This window comes from Chiloscyllium plagiosum, unplaced genomic scaffold (assembly GCF_037043375.1).
Source record: "Chiloscyllium plagiosum isolate Xiang-an unplaced genomic scaffold, Cpla_swu_hap1 HiC_scaffold_7, whole genome shotgun sequence".
NCBI lineage: Eukaryota > Metazoa > Chordata > Chondrichthyes > Orectolobiformes > Hemiscylliidae > Chiloscyllium > Chiloscyllium plagiosum.
In genome coordinates, this window is record NW_028270145.1 from 64,235,688 (window position 1) to 64,259,628 (window position 23,941).

General features: G+C 40.3%; 1 protein-coding gene across 1 annotated transcript in view; it reads left to right on the plus strand.

Moving 5' to 3' along the window:
* LOC122551620 (protein TANC1) overlaps positions 1-23,941 on the plus strand; it is a 152,378-nt gene that overhangs the window by 28,858 nt on the left and 99,579 nt on the right. The window contains exons 5-7 of the mRNA XM_087988566.1: positions 2,735-2,857; positions 7,772-8,053; positions 13,728-13,879. Of these exons, the coding sequence (XP_087844692.1) occupies positions 2,735-2,857; positions 7,772-8,053; positions 13,728-13,879 (557 nt within the window). The remainder of the gene's footprint in view (positions 1-2,734; positions 2,858-7,771; positions 8,054-13,727; positions 13,880-23,941) is intronic.

Sequence of the window (23,941 nt, forward strand, 5' to 3'; positions counted from 1 at the left end):
TTGTAACCTTGATTCAAAAATGGACAAAAGAGGTGAGATGGTGGTGACAACCCTTTACATCAAGGCTGCATTTGACCAAGTATGGCATCAAGGAACCCTAGCAAAACTGGAATCAATGGTTATAGAAGGCAAACTCTCCGCTGGTTGGAGTCATAGCTGGCATCAGAATGTGTTTGTTGGAGGTCAGTCATCTCAGCTCCAGGATATCTCTGCATGGGTTCCTCAGGGTAGTGTCTTATGCCCAGCCATCTTTAGCTACTTCATCAATGACCTTTCCTCCTCAATAAGGTCAGAAGTGGGGATGTTTGCTGATGATTGCACAATGTTCAGCACCATTTGTGACTTCACAGATGCTGAAGAAGCCATGTTCAAATGAATCAAGATCTGGGTGGCAAGTGACAAGTTACATTCACGCCACATAAATGCTTGGCAATGACCATCTCCAATAAGAGGCGATCTGAGTACCACCCCATGACATTCAATGGTGTGACCATCACTGAATTCCCCACAATCAACATTCTTGGAGTTACCATTTATCAGAAACTCATGTCAGAGGTTAGAAGTACTGCGGTGAGTAACTCACCTGACTTTCCAAAGCCTGTCCAGCATCTACAAGGCACAAGTCAGGAGTGTGATGGAATATGTCGCACTTGCCTGCATGTGTGCAGCTCCAAGAACACCCAAGAAGCTTGACATAATCCAGGATAAAACAACCTGCTTAATTGGCACCATGTCCATAAGCATCCATTCCCTGCACCAGTGATGCTCAGTAGGAATAGTGTGTACTATCTGCAAGAGGCACTGCAGAAATTCACCAAAGATCTTTAGACAGCACTTTCTGAACCCACAACCCAGTCCACCTAGAAGGACAAGGGCATCGGGTATATTGTAAAACAATTTGCAAGACCCTTTTCGAGTAAGTCACCATTCTGACTTGAAAATATATCTTTTAGAATACTGTGTACAATTCTGGTCACACTCTGTCGGAAGGATATTGTTAAACTTGTGAGGGTGCAGAAAGCATTTACAAGGAAAAAATTGTAGGGAGAAGCTGAATAGGGTGGGACGTTTTTCCCTGAAGTGTTGGAGGCTGAGGGGGTAATCTTATAGAATTATAAATCATGAGAAGCATGGATAGGTCGAAAAGCAAAGATCTTTTTCTATTTAAAAGAAAACTTGTGGAGCTCAAAGCTGTTTACTCACTGCTTCTGAAGCAGTGCTCTGATTTATTTTGACTCGCTTAAGATTGTTTAAAGTTCAAGATATGAAAAAAAATCTGCAGAATGGCAGTTATGCATAAGCATTATGTTTCATTTTTGGCATATTCTGAACGTGAGACTATGCAAAAAAAGACAATTGCCCGGTGACTTAAATTAATTAAACTGCAGAGCAGGAAGAAAAAGTACATAGTTTTGGGACATTAAAATACAACACTTGACTTCGCATAAATGCATGGGTAATATCTGGATTTTTGTGTAGGATCATCAAATTGCTTTTTTAAGGTAATAAGCCTCCAATACCCATTTCACTAATTAATTCATTTTGTGCCTTATGATATATGTTCATAGTGAGTCATTCTGTGTGAAAATTAAAGATAATATTGAAATTGTAATCTCTTCGTAATATTTGTAATAAAAAATTGATGTAAAAGCTGGGGAAGTGATATGGGTCAAATAGGACTAGATTTATCAAGAATATCTGGTTGGCATGGACGAGTTGGATGGAGGGGTTCGTTTCAGTGCTGTATATTTTATGACTTTGTTGCATTTTGAAAGATTCATTATGCTTTTTTGCATAGAGTTATTAATATATCACATTTTTATTTCAGTATTCATTTCTTGCTACAGTAGTATACATTCTACTTAATGCAATTACAGTGGAGCTTAATTTGTAGTTTCAATAATTTATCAAAGTATTTTTATGAATTAAAAGAGTTACTGATATGTGCAACAATGTAAGAACGCAACTTCAGTTTTGTATGCTGAAATTGTCTGTCTCTGAAAACCATGAGACAAGTTGTGGCTGAGAGCCAACTGATGTATCCAGCAGGGCTGCCTAGCTTGTATGCATGACCAGTTTGCCTGCATGTTTACTCTTCTCATTCATTGCACCACACCTATTAATTTCAGATGGTTGGTTCAGCATTATGTAAACCACGATTAACCCGCTTTATGCTTTTGCAGAGCACTGGTACTTTGAAAAAGCATTTGGAACTTAATTGCATTGTCATTCTGCAGCCTTGACTAATCAACTCTATAAAGAAATGCACTAATCTTTCAAACTGTCTTGTTCTGGGATACTGACATCATTGCAGAGCATGTGCAAAGTGTAATTACGAGTTGATGACTGTCATCTGGATTAAATTGTTGGTGCAGAGCTCCTTTCTGCTATGTAGCAATTCTGTGATTTAAAAAAAATCATAGTTTTGTGAAAAGATTCATTATTCCTGGACCCTATCAAGGAAAATAGTTTGAAAGGTCATACCCATTGTTTTCTCAGGTTTTAAATGTGTAAGTATTGAATTTGCAATTCAGTGAAATTGTAAAATTTTAAAATCAAAGACAACAGAGATTTATATTGACATTTATAATGATGCATAACTTTTGTCACATTTTGGTCATTGATTTGCCTAATGTTAATAATTTTCAGTTTGATTGGCACAACATATCTTGAGATATATCTGGATATGGTTTTGACTGGTAGTGATTTTGTATGGTTTGACTTCTTGTCCCAGCCACGAGTTCAACAAAGCTGGAAGATTTGAATTACCTGGATGAAAGGAATGCACCATTACGTACCTCTTTTAGGATGCCTTGGCATAACACAGCTGGAGGAAGAGTACAACAAAATGTAAAAGGTGTGGTATTGCTGCATATACATATGTTTTTGTAATAAACCACAAATTTGTTTTTAGATATTAGAAATATTGCAGCATGGTTCATGATATAACTTGAAACAACATTCTATTATTTTTCAAATCATTATTACTTTAAAACCTGCAAGATATAGTAAGTAGCTTTGGATAGAAACAAACTTATTGAGACTGAATTGTCCTACTTTCAGAATAATTTTTAAAAATATATTTTTATTAGAAAAGAAAAAGATTTCCTTTGAATATTACAAATGCAAAATCAACCAATTCAAACCAGTATTAAAAAAAACCTGCTAATTACATAAATAATAACTAAGCTAAAAAAGGAAAATCTAACGATAATAACCATAACAGTTCAGCAAAACAAAGCAATAATCCTCAATCATTGAGCGCATAAGTTTATACATGTTCATATGTTCGTAGTTCCTCCCCTCTGGATACCAAATCCATTACATACAGTTGCCATGGCTATATAAAGGCTCTTATTAATATGGGGGGGAAAAAACTCTGTACCCAGGTTGTCCAAAAATGGCTGCCATGTTTTATAGAAATTTTCAGTTTTGTGGTGCACCATACTCTTAAGAAAGCCCAAGGAGATGTGCTCCATGACTAGCTTACACCTGCCGCTGGCCCTGGGGGTTTTCCAGCACCACCCTAATAGAATGTTCTTTCTTGCACAAAATGTGAGGATACTGAAAAGCCTTTTTTTTGTGTGCATCTAATGAAACCAAGAAGAAGAGATACAGAGTCCATCTCCACCCTCTATCTCCAAAGCCTACCACAGCGTTCCAGTGTACCCACGGTCTGTGGCAGCTCCAAAGGCAATGAGTAAGCGTTGCCCACACCCACTTTACATTTGGGACACATTGGAGATGGTCCCACTTTAAATTTAGCGAGGCTTTGTGGGGCCAGATGGACCCTGTGGAGAATCTTCAATTGTAAGGCGTGGGTCCTGTTGCAAATCAAGATCTTTCTTGCATTTTCGCAGATATCCTCCCATATGTCAGAAGAGGTCTCAACGTCCAACTCCCTCTCCCAATCCTTATAGAGCCATTCAGTCTCATTCAAGGGACCCTCTCCTAATTGGTGATAAGTGCTGCTCACAGATAATGTACCCTCAGCACTTAGCACTCTCTTCTCCATGTTGGACCTACAAGGATCAGTTAGAAATGTGGTCTCTTTTTGAATGAAGTTTCTAATTTGAAAGAAATGAAAGAGGTACCTATTGGGCAATTCATATTTCCGAGCCAACTGGTCAAAAGACATCAGTATGTCCCTTTTGAATAAATCACCCAGACATGTCCCTAGCTGCCCATAGTTTAAATGGGACATCCCTGGCACACCTTTTCCTCGCAAGGTATGCTAAGTACTTGCCCAGCTTATCTCCATGCTCAAACAGCCTTTGACTTGCAAATGTAAACTCCCTCTTGGCTGTCCGTGTGAGCATGGAGTTCAGCATATACCGAAGCGCTGTGATCCTCTGCAGTTTAACCAGTGAGGGCCTGTCAAAGTATGCCTTTTCAGCTACTTTTAGACTTGTCTCAAGCAAGCATTGCTGCTCACCTGTCTCTTGCTTCTTACTGGCTGAATAGGAAATAACCAACCCCCCCCCCCCCCCCCCCCCCCCCAACCACCTCAGCAGAGGCTTTAGCTGTTTCCAAAAATGGTTAGGCTACTGGCTGAGTCTGAATATATAAAAAAGCCCTGAACTCAGTAGAAAATAATTCAATGAACTTGCTATCCTTGAGGATGAAGGGGTCCAGTCGCCAGTGCCTCGAGCTTACCATCGTATCCTTACTCTTAACCATTAAATACACTGGGGCGTGATTGGAAATAGTGATATAGTCAATTGTATATGACGCTACCGAGCCCGGATATGCTGCAGGGGTCAGAAAAAGATCAATCCTGATATGGCATTTATGTGGGTTCGAAAAGAATGTGAAGTCCCTGCCAGTATGGTGAAAGTGCCTCCAAACATCTACCAATTCCAATTCAGCACACAAATTCCTTAATTGTTGAGATCACAAAGAAGGTATCGGCGGGCTTTTGGGCAATCTGTGTGTCTTAGGATCTATGAGACAATTGAAATCCCCTTCTGCAATGATATGTTGAGATGCCAGGTTAACCAGTCTAGCAAGTGTGTCTGTGAAGAATGTAAGGGGGTGGGCTGCGTTGACGGTAAACATTTACGATCCTGTATTCTTCCCCATGCATCAACGCTGTAAGGATTACAAATCTCCTGTGTACATCTTAAATGCACTCTAATAACTTAAATGGGAGATTCTTTCTAACTAAAATGGCCACTCCTGTACTCCTCTTATTGAAAGATGAAAAATAAACCTGGTCGTATCCATTCTGCTGCAGCTTCATCGCTCTGTGTCATCCAAATGTGCTGCTGTAATAAAGCAACATCCACCTTCTCCCTTTAAGGCTGGAAAGTATCTTCTTCCTCTTGATAGGTGAATGATTCTCCTTAATATTCCAAGTGTACCACTTAAACACATCCTGAGCCATAACCTTCCACAGCACAAGCTAGACTCCAGAGAAGAAGAACCTGAGCTGCAGATTGCAGAGTTTTAATGCAAAAGACTCCACAAAACCCAAAATTTACACAGACGAAAATAACTACAGCCAACAAATCTACAAAACTTTGAAAAACTATGTACAGCAAAAACAGAAAAACAAAATAAAATCGCCAAAGGCACTGATTGAAGGAATTTACCCCCCCCATTCAAAGGGGGTAGCTATACATCTTACAACCCTACTAACCATTCCCAACCGCCCTCTGAACTCCAACAGCTAGTGTTGCACCACATACACTGACCACGTGGACAGGTTTTGGGAAGTTAGGAGGTGAGTTATTTGTTGCAGGATTCCTAGCCTCTAACCTGCATTTGTAACCAAAGTATTGATAGAGTTGGTCCAGTTGAGTATTAGTCAGGAGTGTGATTGAATACTGCCCGTTTGTCTAGATGGATGCATGTCCAACAAGCCTCAGGAAGTATGACACCATCCAGGAAAACGTCACCACCACTTGATTGGCACCACATACACTCCCTTCACCACCAGAAGCAGTGTGTACTATTTACAAGCCGCATTGCAGAAAATCATCCAAAGATCCTGAGACAGCACCTTCCAAATCCACGGCCATTTATGTTGGGTAGGACAAGGACAGCAGCTACGTAGGATCACCACCGCCTTAAAGTTCCTTTGCAAGCCATTCATTATCCTGACTTGGAATATACCATTCCTTGACTGTTGCTGTTTCAAAATCCTTGGAATTCCCTCTCTAGTAGAATTGTGGGTCTACTTAAAGCACATAGACTGTAGTGGTTCAAGAAGACAACTCACCGTCAACTTCTCAAGGGCACCAAGGTACATGCAATAAATGTTGGCCAGCCCGTGATGTCCACATTCCACAAGTGAATGAAAAGAAAATTTGGAAATCTGAATTGAAAATGCTGGAGAAACTGAGCAGGTCTGGGAGCATCTGAGAAGAAAGTAACAAAAGTTAATGTTTCAACTTCAAAGAATTTGGGACTTTTTTTTAACCTCCTGCTGTGTGGATAGTGTCTTAACATTTGCAATCACAGGGTACTGTATTTTCTTTGTTGTTACACGTTTTATCTTTAAACATCAGAGAGTGACCTGTTAAAAGATTTTATCTATGTTAAAAATGTCTTGGTGATTACTCATTCAGGACATGGCAAAACCATTTTGCCTTTATTGTTGCACTCCTACTGCATGAAATACGTTACCGTGCCTTATGATTCAGTCTGTCCTTTGATGCAGATGAACCTGTTGTAGTCCAGCCTTCAGGGTAACTTCCCTTTCTTGCAGGATTGGACCACAGACTGGAATGTTCTTTACTTGAGCTACCTTGAAACATGTTAGCAGAGAATTTTGGATCTTGGGGTTGGCAACCATTCTCATCATCTTCCTTGCTGGAGAAAATGCTTGCTTGCCAAATTGTTCCAAGTTGTTGAATTTTTTTCTTCAGAATGGTTGACAGTCTCAATGGTGGAAACTCCCACTCCTTAGCCATGCCAGTTTTTCACTTTGAACTATGATTTTCCGCTTGCTTTTTCAACTTCATTTTTCTCCAACTGACAAATCTTCTAAGTTTTTCATAGGTTTATCCATATTTGATGGTTTGAACATCATCTTCTAGAGAGATCTTTTTGTAAAATGACTTACCCAGAGCACTGAAAGTTTGCACTCCAGCATGACCTAATTCTGCTCTGGTTGACTGAAGTATATAACAATTTTGCATAACTGGCTGATCTGGAGTTATTAATACAGAACTTTGGATTACCATAGGCATTTTTTTTTGCTGGCAGGAGTGGCAGACATCCTTGACGGAAGTGGAATTTTTGTTTATCTGAACTTAATGTATTGTAATAAATATATAACATAATTTAACAGAAAAGGTTTGAATAATTCTGTTTAGGTACTACATTTTAAATACAATGCAACTGAATTTAATATTGGTATTATCAGAATTACTATTTCTTTGAAATCTGCCTGATGGCATGTACTACGGTGACATTGTACGAATGCAGTCTTCAACTAAATTTTATGTATTAGATATGTGTTGTGGTAACACACAAAATACTAAATTGGTTTTCTGTTCAAAACATAACATTGAAATTATACAAACTGTAATTAACTATACTATTTCTGGACACTGAGTAACCTAGTGTTTTTGGCTTGATTTTGCTTCAAATTTTCAGATGCAGTATATAGTTAAGACTTGTTTTTCATTGGCAAAAGTTTTAAATTTGTTCTTGTACACTAAGTGTAAAATGTACTTAAATAACAAAATTATAGTACTATTATGAGCATATTTTTGAGACATCAGTGAAAATTAATCCAGTCTCTTTTCTTAATTTTATTTAGTGCGATTTTCTCCATACAAGCCAGCTGATATTGTATTAAAGCCATTATTGTTTGAGGTGCCAAGCATTACCACAGATTCAATATTTATTGGTCGGGATTGGCTGTTCCAGAAGATAGATGAGAACTTACACAATGGAGAAACTCCAGAGAATAAAGGAGCAGTAATTATTGGAAATGTTGGTTTTGGGAAAACAGCCATAATTTCAAGACTGGTGGCGCTGAGCTGTCATGGAGGTCGGATGAGACAAATTGCATCAAATTGTTCCAGTAAAATCTCAAAGAGTAAGTTTCTTGTCTGCAATATGTGAAGTATGGAACTCAACCCAGGAAGATCCCAAAGGGGATTTGTTTCAGGCCATTGAATCAAAATTTATCATTGTACAGAACTGAAATGCATTCTTTGTTTGAACGTAAACAATGTGTTACCAGTAGCTTTCGCACTGCTCCTTCAAGTAGCTGATGCAATACTTGACAAAGGAGCAGTGCTCTGAAAGCGAGTGCTTCCAAATAAACCTGTTGAATTATAAGCTGGTGTTGTATGATTTTTAACTTTGTCCACCTCAGTCAAACACCAGCTCCTCCACATTGTGATATCAGTATAAAGTGGTTGCCAGAAATTTGATATATGGAGAGAAAATGTTGAAATTGCTAATTTATGTATTTTGTAATCTTTGGTACCCAGAATGAGTTCTACAATTTCAAACTTTAGTTGCTTCTCAAATTTACTTTTTAAGACAGCAGCTGCAGGTCATTATTTTGTTATTGCCAATTGCAGCTCCTCGAGGTCCATCTTTTCTTTCATTGTCTTATTGCTCTCCCTTATGACCTATGCCACCATCCCTTTTGTTATTTAGTTGCTTCCATTCCAGTACAGGCTTTCCCTTTTGTGCTTACTGCTCATCTCTTCCACTCTTGGCCACTCCTTTCCAGGTCTATACTTGTTTAAAATGTTTTACACTTTGTGTTTTCCAGTTCTGATGAAAGGGCATCAACTTGAAGTATCAATTTGCTTTCTGTCTTAGTGTTTTGCCTGACTTCATGATGATTTCCAGTATTTTGTTTCTTTCACTCTTCAGTGTTATGGATGTTAGGTGTGTATACATTTGATGTGCATATTTCTATCCATTAATATTTGACCTCTAATGGGCGGCACGGTTGCTCAGTGGTTAGCACTGCTGCCTCACAGCACCAGAGACCTGGGTTCAATTCCCGCCACAGGCAACTGTCTGTGTGGAGTTTGCACATTCTCCCTGTGTCTGCATGGGTTTCCTCTGGGTACTCCGGTTTCCTCCCACAGTCCAAAGATGTGCAGGTTAGGTGAATTGGCCATGCCAAATTGCCCGTAGTATTAGGTGAAGGGGTAAATGTAGGGGAATAAGTCTGGGTGGGTTGCTCTTCGGAGGGTCAGTGTGGGCTTGTTGGACTGAAGGGCCTGTTTCCACACTGTAAGTAATCTGATAAATTAGATTTCAAAGAACCTTATTAGCAATAATTTTAATTTTACAGTTTTTTTTATATTAACTTCATTCAGTCATAGAGATGTACAGCACGGAAACCGACCCTTCGATCCAACTCATGCATGCCAACCAGATATCCCAATGCAATCTAGTCCCGCCTGCCAGCACCTGGCCCATAACCCTCAAAATCTTTCGGATTCAGAAACCCATCCAGATGCCTTTTTAGCTAGTTGCAATCGTACTAGCCTCCACCACTTCCTTTGGCAGCTCATTCCATACACGTACCACCCTTTGCATGGAAAAGTTGCCCCTCAGGTCTCTTTTTATATCTTTCCCCTCTCACCCTAAAACTATGCCCTGTAACTCTGGACTCCCCCACCCCAAGGAAGAGACTTTGTCTATTCAACCTCTCCCTGTCGCTCAAATTCTCCAACCTGGCAATAGCCATGTAAATCTTTAGTGAACCCTTTCTCTCAGACACTCATACCCCCCCACCCCCACTCCCAACAAAAACACACACTCTCACACACACACACACACACACACACACACACACACACACACACACACACGTTTGTGGGGTGAGTTTGTACTTGCAGAATTACAATGCTCAAAAACTGCATGAATCCATGTAAGATTCTGTAAATCCGTTTTTTAGATAAAAATCAGTCTGACCATTGTGGCACAGACAACCTCACACAGGAGAGCTCACACCTTCAACACGTTATCTGGGTCGATATGACACCAATTAAAGTTCACTTGAGAACGTAACTTTAAAAAAAAAAGTTTTGCGATTTACGTATGAAAGAACTGAAACCAACATGGTCATTCTAAAAGGCGAGAGACTTAACAAACAATCCAGGTCTTTTTCAACATGTAATTTCAGTTACATCACACTGTAAACTTTTGCTATAAATTCTGTGTCTTACAATCCTTTTCTCTACAACCACCTGATGAAGGAGCAGCGCTTCGAAATCTATTGGTGCCAAATAAACCTGTTGGACTATAACCTGGTGTTGTGATTTTTAACTTTGTACACCCTAGTCCAACACCAGCTTCTCCAAATTATGACTACATTTTCCAGAACAGATACTTGTTTGAAAAGGGGATAGCCACAGAAGACTCCTGTCTACCCGCCAACCTCTCCTACTCTTTTTGGAGTTAATCCATCTATCTAAGTGTATCTGCGGCTTTTCTTCCTTCCTATAATTGCCATCGATCACATCCCCAGCTGTTGTAAATTCGTCATTGCCTCTAACTGTCACTCCAAACGATCCATTTGATGTGGCAGGGTTCACAATCAACGGCATTTATTGCAAATATAATCCTCACTAACCCTTAAACTCTCTCAACTCCTACATCTGACAAGAAGAGCATATCACTCTACGAAAGGCCATTTTGCTTTTTCCAATCCACAGACCCAAAAAATAGCACCGTCTTATTGCCCTACAAAACACTGTTCCTGGCTAACTTAATACTTCGGGCTTATATTTTTAAAATTTAATCCATGAGACAGATCCCAATAAAAACACATAATCAAGAAAGAACCCACTGTATTCACTATTGTAGATTTACAGCAAGACTGTACTTAAAACTATTTACTTATCTGTTGCTGTGCTGTGAACTCTCCCAAACCGGTTCTTCCAAGATCAGTTGTGAATTTCGCTATTTAATTTTTCCTCGACACACTCCTGATGTCCAGCGATACGAATTCAAGCAGCAAAGGCAGTAACTGCGCAGATTCACTGCTGGGTCAGTTAGCAGTGTGGGTTTCTTTCTTTCTCTCTCTCCCTTACAGACCATGTGCTTGCTGCCTTTGTCTGTCTTTCTCCCTTTTAAAAGTGCTGTTGTTTTGACTTTTTTCAAACTTTCAAAACAATCGCAACAGCATATAAAATAGTAATATTCATTCACAGGGTGTGGGTGTTGCTGGCTGGGCCAGCATTTATTACCCATCCTTGATTGTAATTGAGAAAGTGATGGTGAACTACTTATGAATTGCTGCAGTCCATTAGCTGTAAGTTGACCCACAATGTCACTGGGGAGAAAGTTATAGTGAGAGCAGTCATTTTACAGCTGCTGTGGAGATGCATCATAATGTCTGAAGTTTGACAGAGAATAATTTAGTTCTTGTGCTGTGGTAGAGTGATAGTGTCCCTGTCTCTTGGCGAGAAGGTCTGGGTTAGAGTCTCAACTGCTCTAGAGATTTGTCAGAACATGCTCGATTGGGTTGATTGAAAAAATATCTGCTAAACCATCACATTTAAGAAATGAAGGATGAAGGCCGAGAAAAGCTGAATGAAACATGCATCTTGCTGAAGAAGCTCAGTAGATCTGGCAGCATCTACAGGAAGAAAGCAGGGTTAATGTTTTGAGGCTGATGACTCTTCAGCTGACCACCAGCCTTGACTACTGGACTTGAAAAGGGCCCTTCTGCCCATTGAGTCTGCACAAGTGAAAAATAACTAACTAATTATTCTAATTCCATTTTTCCAACACTTGGCCCATAACCTTGTTTGCTTTGGCATTGCAACTGAATACCTCTTAAAAGTTAAGAGGGTTTCTCCCTCTACCACCACTACAGACAGTCACTTCCAGTTTACCACCACCCTCTGGGTTAAAACTTTTTTCCTCAAATTACCTATAAACCTCCTGTGCCTTTCCTTTAAATGTATGCCCTAGGTTATTTTCCCCTCCATCAAGTGGTGATGCTTTTGCATGTCTAGCCGATCTAAGGCCGTCATAATTTCACACCGCTCCATCATGCCCCCTTTCAATTTGCTTTTCTCTAAGCCTCAGTCTGTCCAATCTTTCTTCATAACTGAAATTCAACAGCCAGACAATATCCTGGTAAATCTCCTGTATACTGCCTTCAGTGCCAGTACATCCATCCAGTAATATGCATTCCAGAACTGCACACAAGTACTCTAACTGTGGTCGAACAAATGTTTTATGTAGATTCAGCATAACCTCCCTGCTGGTAAACAGTATACCTCAGCTAATAAAAACAAATGTCCCATATGCTCCCCCAACCGCTTTATCCATCTGTCTTGATACCTTGGACCTGTGGACATGCATGCCAAGGTCCCTCTGGTCCATAATGCTTCCCAGCGTCCTACCTACTTGCCATCTTCATCCTGCGCAATTGTATCATCTTACATTTATCGAGATTGAATTCCATTTGCCATTGATCAACCCATCTGCAAAGCCCATCTAATCCTCCTCTAAACTAAGATTATCCTCCTCCCTACTAACTACACCACTAATTTTAGCATCATCCGCAAACCTACTGATAAACTGTCTCTATGTTCAAGTCTAAATCATTCATGTGTATGACAAACAGCAAGTGCCCCAGCACTATTCTTTGTGGAACTTATCTGAACACCTTTCTAGTCACAAAAATACTCATCATCTATCACCCTCTGCTTCCTGCCTCACAACCAATTGTGAATCCATTTTGCCAAATTTCTTTAGATTTCATGGGCTCTTAGCCTGCTATCTGCCTCCCATGGGGACCTTATCAAAAGCCATGCTAAAATCTGAGCAGACTGCATTGAAGGCATTGCCCTTATTTACACACCTGGGTACCGCTTCAAAAAATTCAAACAAGTTAACCAGAGATGACTTCCCCTTAACAAAGCATGCTGACTGTTCTTTATTAATCCCTGCCTCTTGAAGTGCATTCTGACCTCCGAATTGCTTCCAATTGTTTCCCCATCACTGAGGTTGGTTTAATTTGACCAGGTTCATCTCTTCCTCCTTGAAGTACCAGGCTTAAATTTGGGTGGTAACTTTAATGGGCAAATTGATGTGCAAATCCAGCAAGTTCTTAAAAATAACAAAAGCTAATTGTTTGTATTCTGCCATTTAGTTAATACGTAAATTCTAGAAGTTAATAACTTGCATTTTGTGTTTTAGATCCTTGAGCTTGCAGCTGATTTGCATGTTAGTAACAGTACAGAATACAGTATCAAATAGCATACAGTGCAGAAAGGAGGGCATTCAGCTCATAGAGTCTGCACCGACTCTCTGAAGAGCATCCCACCGTAGCCCCATAACCCTGCATTTACCAAGGTTAACCCACCTAACCTGCCACATTCCTGGATACTACGGGACAATTGGGCATGCCAATCCACCTAACCTGCACACCTTTGCTTTGTGGGAGGAAACCCACGCTGAAATGGGGAGAATCTGCAAACTCCACACAGACAGTCACCCAAGGCTAGAGTCAAACCTAATTGCCTGGCGCTGAGAGTCATAGTTTATTGAGCTTTTATTTTCTCCAGCAAGATCCAAGCTTTTTACTTTCAGCCCAAATGTCTTCGTACCTATGCTGATTGTTTAGAATCTGGAACCTCTTCTCAGTGACACGTGTATCGTTTTACATATTTTGCTTTGTGATTGATTTATAGCTTTTTTTGAGGGGTAGAATGATGGATGTTGGTTGAAGTTCTCATTTTCATTAACTATTATTGTTAATCTACTTAAACTGTCAACAGATGTGGATCTACCCCAGGAACTTCCATTGAGCCAACTGTCCCAAATGTCTTCACCCTTACATAGTAGCAACGTATCGAGCAATGAGAGTGTTCCTAGAATGCCTGAGTTACAAAAACGAAGGGAAGAAGCTTTGAAGAGACTTGCAGCACAGGTAAACTGCACCTTTACTCTACGGTATCTTTTCAATTGAAATTTTCATTTTCTGAACAGCTTTTATGTAAGTTTCAACATTGGTGCATGTATGTGATTCCAGAGCTCATTGTGTGGTGTAACATTCTACGATACTATTGATCTCTGGTTATTGGCAATCAATGATTGAATAAGTCAAAATCTTCATTTTGAGGGACTTCATAAGCCTATTCCATTTTTCTTTGAAAGTCAAACATGAAAAACTTCATATGATTTGGTGTATCTGAATTTAATTGTTGCGATCAAACATTTTATCAATTTTCATTTTTATTAAGATATTTATGGTTGTGCGTCATAGGTTCACAGAGGCCTACAGCACAGAAGAAGGTCCGAATCTACACCAGTCAAAAACAACCTTGTAACTCTTCTAATTGTCATTTTCCAACACTTTGCCCATAGCTTTATGTGCCATTGCTTCGCAGGTGCACATCTAAATCCTTTTAAATGTTGTGAGGGTTTCTGCCTCTGCCACCCTTACAGGTAGTGTGCTCCAGATTCATACCATCCTCTGGGTGAAAACGAATTGCCTCGCATCCTCTCTAAACCTTCTGCCTATTACCTTAAATCTCTGTCTCTGGTTATTGATTTCTTCTCCAAAGGGAGGTGTTTCCTCCTGTCTACCCGATCTATGTTCCGAATAATTTTATACATCTCAATTATGTCCCTGTCAATTTCCTCTGCTCCAAGGGAAACAATCACAGTCTGTCAAATTTCTCTTCATAGCTAAAGTTCTGTAGCTCAGAAACATCCTAATAAATCACCTTTGCACTCTCCCAGTAAAATCATACCTCTCGCATAACATGGATTCTACAACCGCACGCAGTATTCTAGTTGTGGCCTAACCAGCTCTTTAGACAGTTCAAGCATCACCTCCCTATTCTTAAACTTTGTGCCGTGGCCTTTTGCATCTCTTTGCTTTATTCATTCTATGTGTGAATTAATTGACTGAGAGGATGGAAAACAAAATTCTTTCAAATGTTTCTGAATAATCAATTAGTTTTCAGGAGGTGTATGTACTTCCAAATAGGAAGATACATATATGAGGAATAATTGATATCAAGACTGAGATCCGAAACTCTTTACATGAGAAACTGCAAAACCTTATTATGTAATTTTACAGTATGACTTCAATTTTTGAAAGATCACACTGAAAATCTTTACCGGTTCAAAGCTAGATAAAAACTGATGTCCAACATGAAGCTGATGCCTCGAAAATATATTGCAGAAATTAAAAAGAAGTTGTTCAATATCAATAATATCAGGCCTGTGTCATCTGCTTATTCAGTATTTGGGGAGTGAGTACATGCAGTTCTCATCCCAGCTGATAGTAATACAGTCGGTTCTGATATAGTCCGAAAGTTCTGGTCTCGTGTGATCTTGCATTATAAGAAAATTGCACAGTAGCAGCACTAAGTAAATTAATGGGGCCACAACCACATTATAGCCAACACATGTAAGGAAAGTTGGCATGTCACGTCAAAGCCAATTCGTGTTGAAGAAACACGTGTAGTAGCAGAACCGACTGTACTGGACAAGTCAAATCTTCGAATCCTAACCGAACAGAAGAGGCTATTTGGCCCATTGGGTCTGCAACAACCCTTCGAAAAGCATCCCACCCAAACCAACCCCAATTTTCTTTTGCTAATCCGCCTAGCCTGCACATCCCAGGACACCAAGGGACAATTTAGCATAGTCAATCCACCTAACCTCTACGTCTTTGGATTCAGCATGAAACTGGCTCGATAGATCATATGTTTAGTCAATTATACATGTTCACACGAGGCTCTAGATTTTCTTAATAACACGCAGATGTTTATTACAAAGGAGAAAAGAACAAAGCAAACTAACTAAATATAAAAGACCATTAGGTTGATCTACCACCACAACAAAACAAAGATTCAACCTAGTTCTCTTTACCATCTATTGCACTGACTTGAGTCCTGAGAAATTCCATCCTTATCTCAATTGTTTAGTGTTTATTTACTATGAAATGTGGAGATAATTCAGTAGTCTTTTACAAGTCAGCTGCGTTAAAGTTTTTCAAAAATCTTAGAGCCTAAATTTTTCTCAATTCTTATAACATGCAGATTTCTAACTGGAATCTCTCCCAGTTGGGATGATTAACAAACAGAATTTTGTTGAGGTGATTGGTTCCGTGAACTACCGTTCTGAGCTCAACCCTAGATTCTTTTGAACTCAGAGCAAAAGAAGTTATTTTTTTCTCTTTACATTGCCTGCCATGAATTCAAAAGTATTAACATTTCATTTTGTTGACACCAGAGAAATTTGCAGTTGCATGCTTTCTGATCTTTGCTGGATTTAGCTCACTATTTCATATTGACTTGCTGGCCATTTTTGAAAAAAGAATCTCTTGCAACTCACCACATTTTCTTTCAAAACAATCAAAATTCCAAAACTGGTCACATTTAATAGAAAGTGAAAATAGAAAGTTATGTTCTGCGATTAAATTGATAGCAAGCTACTTTTTAATTGATATTTTAGAAGAAGTTAACTTCATAACTAAGTTTAAAATACAAGCATAATTATAAAAAATCAGTTACTTTTGATCCATAATTCATTCAGTATTTGAAATCTGTATTTATTACTGGATAATATGTTCAGTTTGTTTGTGAGGAAGATCTTTTTCCGTACCGAGTGATGATAACCTAGAATCTGTGGCCAAAATGGCAATAATCAAAAGGAATCTTGAAGACAATGGGGATAAGAGCAGGACAATGTGATTAACAGGAGTGTTCGACAGAGTCTGCACAGGTTTGATTAGTTTGATAGTTGTTGCCCAAGTCATACTTTGAGTATGGCTTATCACCTTGTTAAATGCATTTTTTTAAATGTGTAAATTCAGGAGGACAATCAATTTGATAGGTTATTAGTCTTTGTTCAATATGTCCTCTGTACGCAAAAAAAAAGAAAATGCTGCATCTCAATTGCTTTTCCCACAGATGTTTTTTGTCTTTGACGGGACCAGTAGGAGGTTCCAATATGATTTTTATGTCCAAGCTTTGCAAGGATCTAGCTCATATTACAAAAAACACAAATAGCTTGTTTAATATTGTTATTGAATGGAGAAGACAATGAGATGAAAGCAGACTAAAATCCAGAAGTATGATAGCTGAAGTATGTCATATAGATACTACCAATAGCTCTGCAGAACTAGTAACCAATGATTGGTTCCATGATGATATCTAGTCATATTTTTTGGATATTGAAATGCCATCTACAATTGATGGAAACTTGCAGTGTCTCCTGAGCTTGGATTTTTTCTCTGGATAGATGCATCCAGTCTGGAGTTGGATCTTACTGAGAATAGTTGCTTTGAAAATATTCCTAAGTCATTAAAGAATTGTAAAAATAATTCTTACAATATTGAATATTGTGGGAGACAATGAAATGGTGCTCTTGTCAATGGGCTAGTCATCCAGTGTTCCTGGTAAATTTCCGTACATCTATGTGTAAGTTCCACTGGTGACCGATGGTGAAATCATTAAAAGTCTAATGATCATGAAATTATTGTCGGTTGCTGTAAAAACTATCTAGTGTCCTTTCGGAAAAGGAATTTGCTGTCTTTATTTGATCTCATCTTTGTGACAATCCAGAATCTCAGGATGCCATTCAGCCTGTCGTCCCTGCACTGTCTGTTTAAATGTCCTTCACTGCCTGGTGCTAATCTGCTTTCTCCCCATACCCTTGTATACTATTTCTATCCAAATACAGAGGAATCTCGAGTATCCGATAGAGATGGACAATATTTCGTTCCGATAATTGATTATTTGGATAACTGATTCAATGTCTCTCCTCTGGGACTCTTGAAATTTCCTTTTTCCTCGCTCTGTCCGACTGCTCCCTCTCTCTGTCTCAGGGTTTGTTTCTAAGTAGAAACACATTTGTGTGTAAGGGTCCTACAGCATTGTTGAAGCCTCCTGCACCCTCCACCCCCATTAGTTCAATGGGATTGACACAGTGAGCAAATGCTAAGTGCTAGGCAGCAGCACACTGTGTGCGCGCAACATTTTACTGCAACTTTTTGACAAGTTCCAACTTTGTCCTATACAGGACGATGTTGAAGAGATTATCTGGGGAAGGAGGAGTTTAGGGTACATCTCTGTGTAGAATTCCAGGGAAAATGTTTGGGGGGGTGGGGGGGGGAGTGGAGAGAGAGAGGGTAGTCAGTCAGTCATTTGGTGACGGTGCCTGGGCTCCAGTCAATGTCCAGGAATGTTCTCAGCAGCATTTCAGAAAGCCAAATTCACTTTTAATCATTGTAAACAAATGATGTGATCAGTGTTGGAAACATCTGTTTGACGTAATGTTTTTATCGGGACCTTGAGATCTTCTTTGGATAATCTGAAATTCAGATAATTGATATTCGGATAATCGAGGTTCCTCTGTAATCATCCAGTGCCCTCCTTAATGACTCTTAACTACCTTCTGAAATGGCTAGCAAGCCAAGCAATTGTATTGACCACGAGAAATACTCAAGAAAGGAGTGGACCACCTGGCATTAACTAAAACACTGGAAATGATCCTTGCAAACTCAGCCCTGTCCACCTTGCAGAGTCCTCCTTAATAACATTTGGGGGCTCATACAAAATTGGGAAAACTGTATCACAAACTAGTCAAACAACAGCCTGACATAGTCATACTAATGGAATTATACCTTAGCCTCAATGTCCCAGATAGCACCATCAGCATACTGGTTATGTCCTGTTTACTGCTGGACAGATCCTGCAGAGGTATTAGCACAGCGGTTTATACAATTGGGATGGAGTTACCCTCCTTCCAAGTCTTCAGCATTGACTCTGGACCCAATGATATCTCATGGCATCAGACCAAACTTGGGCAAAGAAACCTATTGCTAATGATCATATATTGCAATGAATTGGTGCTCGTCCATGTTGAACACCTGAGTCTGTTGTCTCCTATGTTAATGGAAGGAAATATCCCATTATGAACTGTACAAAGTTTAATTGACTGGATGAGATAAACTATTGATTGTTTCATCAAAGATTTGTACAGCTTTGTTGATTGTTAACAAAGAATTTTGAAAGTTGAACTTTTTTGGGACTGCATTGTAATTGGGGCACTGGACGACGTTGTATTCGAATTTTTACAAAGTAAAAATTTCCATTAGCAAAAGCAGTGCATTTTCAGAGACAGGCTGACTCTGATGCGCAAAGTAGACTCCTCTTTTAAATTTAGACAGTTTTCCTGGGGTCATGATGTGGAGGAGCTGGTGTTGGACTGGGGTGGACAAAGTTAAAAGTCATACAACACCAGGTTATAGTCCAACAAGTTTATTTGGAAGCACTAGCTCCGAGTGCTGCTCCTTTGTCAGGTAGTTGTGGAGCAGGACCATAAGACACAGAATTTATAGCAAAAGATTACAGTGTCATGTAATTGATTCGATATATTGAACAAACCTAGATTGCTGTTAAATCTTTCATCTTTTAGAATGGGTTGCAGGTTTCGGTTCATTAATATGTAAATCCTAGAACTACTTTTAAGTCACATTCTCGAGATAACTTAAGGTTTTATAATAAAAAAGTGACATCTCAGCTCAGACAATGCATTGCAGGTGTGAGGCTAGAGTCTGTCTGTATCTCAATTTTGAATCAGACTGGTTCTATTTTCAAAGTGGAATTTACAAAATATTACATGGATTAACTCCTGCAAATTATACATTTTTTGAGCAAAATAGAATTGATCTGCAAATACAAATTCATCCCATCGACTTATATGAATGAATGAATTGAATTTATTGTAACGTGTACCGAGGCATAGTGAAAAGCTTTGTCTTGCAAGCAATTTAGGCAGATCACATAGTTATGTAGGATTGATAGCAAATAATGGGTAAACAGCGGCAAAAAACAAAAACACACAGGTATAGACGAATGTTAAGAGTTTGAGAGTCCATTCAGTATTCTAACAACAATAGGATAGAAACTTACAAAACCAGCTGGTGCATGTGTACAGGCTTCTGTACCTTCTCCCTGATGGTAGGGGTTGTAGAAAAACATTGCCTGGGTCGGATAGATCTTTGAGAATGTTGGCAGCCTTTCCTTGACAGCGGTCCTGGTAGATGGATTCTATAGATGGGAGGTTGGCCATTGTGATTGTCCGGCCCGAGTTCACCACTCTCTGTAACCGGCTTCGATCTTGAATGGTGCAGTTGCCATACCAGGTAGTGATACGTCCAAACAGAATGCTCTCGATGGTGCACTTATAAAAAAATTGGCAAGGGTGTTTGCCGTCATACCAAATTTCTTCAGCGACCTGAGGAAGAAGAGACATTGTTGGGCCTTTGTAACCAGTGTATCCACGTGAAGACTCCAAGAAAGCTTGTTGTGGATGACCACTTCCAGGAGCTTGACACTCTCCACTCATTCCACCTCTGTGCTGTTAATGTGTAGGGGGGCATGAGTAACATCCTGCTGAAAGTCAATAATTAGTTCCTTGGTTTTGCTGACATTAAGAGCCAGGTTGTTCTCAATGTACCATTTTTCTAGATCTTCTACCTCCCATCTGTAGTCTGTGTTTCGTCACCATCTGAGATTTGACCAAGTATGGCGGTGTCATTAGTGAACTTGTAAATTGCATTAGTCTGGTATTTGGCGACGCAGTCATGGGTATACAGTGAGTACAGTAGGGGGCTGAGGATGCATCCCTTGGGGGGGTTCCAGTGTTGAGTGTTAGTGAGGATGAAATATTGTCCCCAGTTGTCACTGCTTGTGGTCTGTGGGTCAGGAAACTGAGGATCCAGTTGCAGAGAGTGGGGCTTGGTCTGAGATCACTAAATTTGATAATCAGTCTCCAGGTGATAAGTGTTGAAGGCTGAACTGTAGTTAATGAGTAGGATTCTTACATAGGTATTCTTGGTGTCAAGATGTTCTAGGAAAGAGTGAAGGGCAAGTGATGTGGCATTTGACGTGGATCTGTTAGTCCGATAGACAAATTGGAGTGGGTCAAGAGTAATGGGGAGGCTGGAGGGACAGTGGCCTGCTGCTGAGAGAGGTTGAAGATGTCTGAGAAGACCTCTGGCAGTTGACCCGAGTTCACAGCCTGGTACTGGTCCCATCACTTTCCTTGGATTCACACGTAGGAAAACTGATCTGACCTCTGATGCAGTGATTGTTGGGATAGGTTTGTCAGGACTTGTTGGAATAGGTGTTATCTCTCCACCGAAATTCCTCTCAAAGCGAGCACAGAGGGCGGAGGAGGGGGATTCATCCATGGTTTCCTGTTGGGGAACACGGATTGACTTCCTCAGTATACAGTCCTCCCCATAATTGCTGATAAAGTCTGTGACGGTGGTGGCGTACTCGTCCAAGGTACCTGCAGACTGTTTGAACATGGTCCAATTAGCTGATTCCAGACAGCACTGGAGTTGATCCAGTGCTGCCTCCGACTAGCCACCTTAGTGTAGGTGCATGCATGAAGGGGAGAGAGTGAGCCCACATGAGCGAGTGTGTGTTTGCTTGTATGCACGCTTGGTAAAATGTGCGTGTGAATAAGATGGAGTATAAGCTTGTGCGAGTGTGTGTGCATGGGTGAGAGTATGGGGGGGGGGGGGTGTATGTGTGTGTATGAGAGGGAGTATGTGATGAGAGAGAGTTTGCGTCTGAGTGTGTGTGTATGTGCTTGTGTGAGAAAGTGTACAGTGTAGTGGGGGTCACCTGTTGTGTGATATGAACCCAAGGTCCCAGTTGAGGCCATCCTCATGGGTACTGAACTTGGCTATCAGCCTCTGCCCGGCCACTTTGTGTTGTTGCCTATCCTGAAGTCTGCCTTGGAGGATGGTCACCTGAAGATCCGAGACTGAATGTCCCTGACTGCTGAAGTGTTCCCTGGCAGGGAGGGGATACCCACTCTGTGGTGTTTGTTGCGTAGTGTCCATTTATCCGTTGTGGTAACGTCTGCTTGGTCTCACCAATGTACTATGCCTTGGGACATCCTTGCCGGCAGCATATGAGATAGACAACATTGGCGAGTCACATGAATACTTGTCACGTACATGGTGGGTGGTGTCCCCACATGTAATGGTGGTATCTATGTCGACACTCTGATATGTCTTGCAGTGATTGCCATGACAGGATTGTACAGTGTTGTGGTCGATGTCTTGAAGACTTGGCAGTTTGCTGTGAACAGTGGTCTGTTTAAGGTTTAGCGGTTGTTTAAGAGCGAGAGGTAGAGGCATAGGGAAGGTCTTGGCGAGATAATGTTGCAGGCTGGGAAGAATATGGCGTAGTTTCGCAGCACTTGGGAAGTACTGGACAAGGAAGGGTACTCTATCAGTTTGAGGAGGAACGTGACTGACATCTGAAGGTGCTCAAGGATGCCCTCAAGAACGGGGTACAATGTTCAACTCATCGATCACCATTTCCAGTGTGGCACAGTGAGAAACCTTAATGTCCTCCTTAGCACACAGACGCAAGTTGCTACCGATAAGGTACCCTTTGTTGTCGAGTACTTTTCGGGAGCTGAAAAACGAAGCCATGTTCTTCCCTGCCTGCAACGCATTATTGATGAGGATGAGTACCTCGCCAAGACCTTCCCTACGCCTCCATTTCTTGCCTTTAAACAACTACCCGATGAAGGAGCAGCACTCCGAGCAGCTTCCAAATAAACCTGTTGATCTATAACCTGGTGTTGTGATTTTTAACTTCCTGGGGTTGGACTACTGACTCCAACTCAGGAAGATAGTGCAGTTCTTTCATTCTGTTTGAAGAATGTCTAGAAGATGCTGGAGCAGGATATATTAAGGATAATGGTGATTAGCCACAAGATTAAGTCCTCAACCTTAATTTGCTCTATGGAAGCAGTGGAAGAGAATAATATAGCTCGAGAGGAAAATGATCTTTTGGATAAAGAGGTCCTGGGTCTTTCATTACCCTTTGATTTGTCAGTAAAGTTTGTTAATTTCTTGCTGTTTCGTTTTGGAAGAATCACACCATTGTTGCAGAAGGTAACACAGGAAAATTTGTCTGCTATTCCATTGTGTCCTTTGACATTCAGCAACCATTAATGGCCAACATTAGCAGCATTTTAAAAATTGTGGCCAACTCTTTGTGATTATCGTAATGGCAAAACAGTGTTTGCATTATATATTCTTCAAAACTGGTAGCAACATCTTGAGTCCACATACATATACAAATGCAGTTGCTGGCAGTAATTCTAAGATTCTCCAAAGGATAACTGTTAAGGCATCCCAGTGGTTGCCAACCGCCCTGAAATAGTTGGAATATCCCAAAATCAACTTCTACCTTCTAATAACCAAACTAAATTCCATGAATAAGCATTCTTGGAAGTTTGTTAGCTCTTGAGGAAGACTCGCTGCTGGAGTATTGGAGCTCCTAAATCCCTTAGGTGACCAGCAGCGACTGCTATCCAATCATTGCTTGTGCTTGGGGACTATCTGATTTCTCTTATTTTAGAGACCAGTCATCAACCAGCTAGAGCATCTATTCAGATATCACCTAACCATACCTGTGCCAAGAACCTACTTCCCATCCTTAGATAAGCCTGACTTGACAGGGCCACTTGACTGAAATATTCAAATAAAATGTGAACAATGCTCCATTCAGTCAAGACGCTTGTTTAGGCAATGGAGCTAGAAAAGAGAAAATGCTGATTTTGAGCAAAGGTTGTGCTCAGGCTGAGACTGCTGGATGTTGGTATAATGCTTAGCTAGTGTTAATAATGTTATTATTTAATCTCAGTCTGAACCCAGCAGACTCTGATGCGTTGTGGATTTGCATCCTTCAAGGGCAACAGTATGGGAAGACTTATTCGTGGAATTTAGTTTGTTCCATGTCACTCATTGTCACACTGAATCATTCAGCTGAACTGTACTTTTAGTCATGTTCCCCTCTCTCCTAATTTAACATTCTTTACTTTCAGCTGCTTTGCCATGCTACCAGCTTTTCATGAAATCATTTTCGATGTCTCCCAGAATGTTTCTAGCCAGAATTGACAACCTGAGGCATGCCCAAACTACAATCAGTGGAAA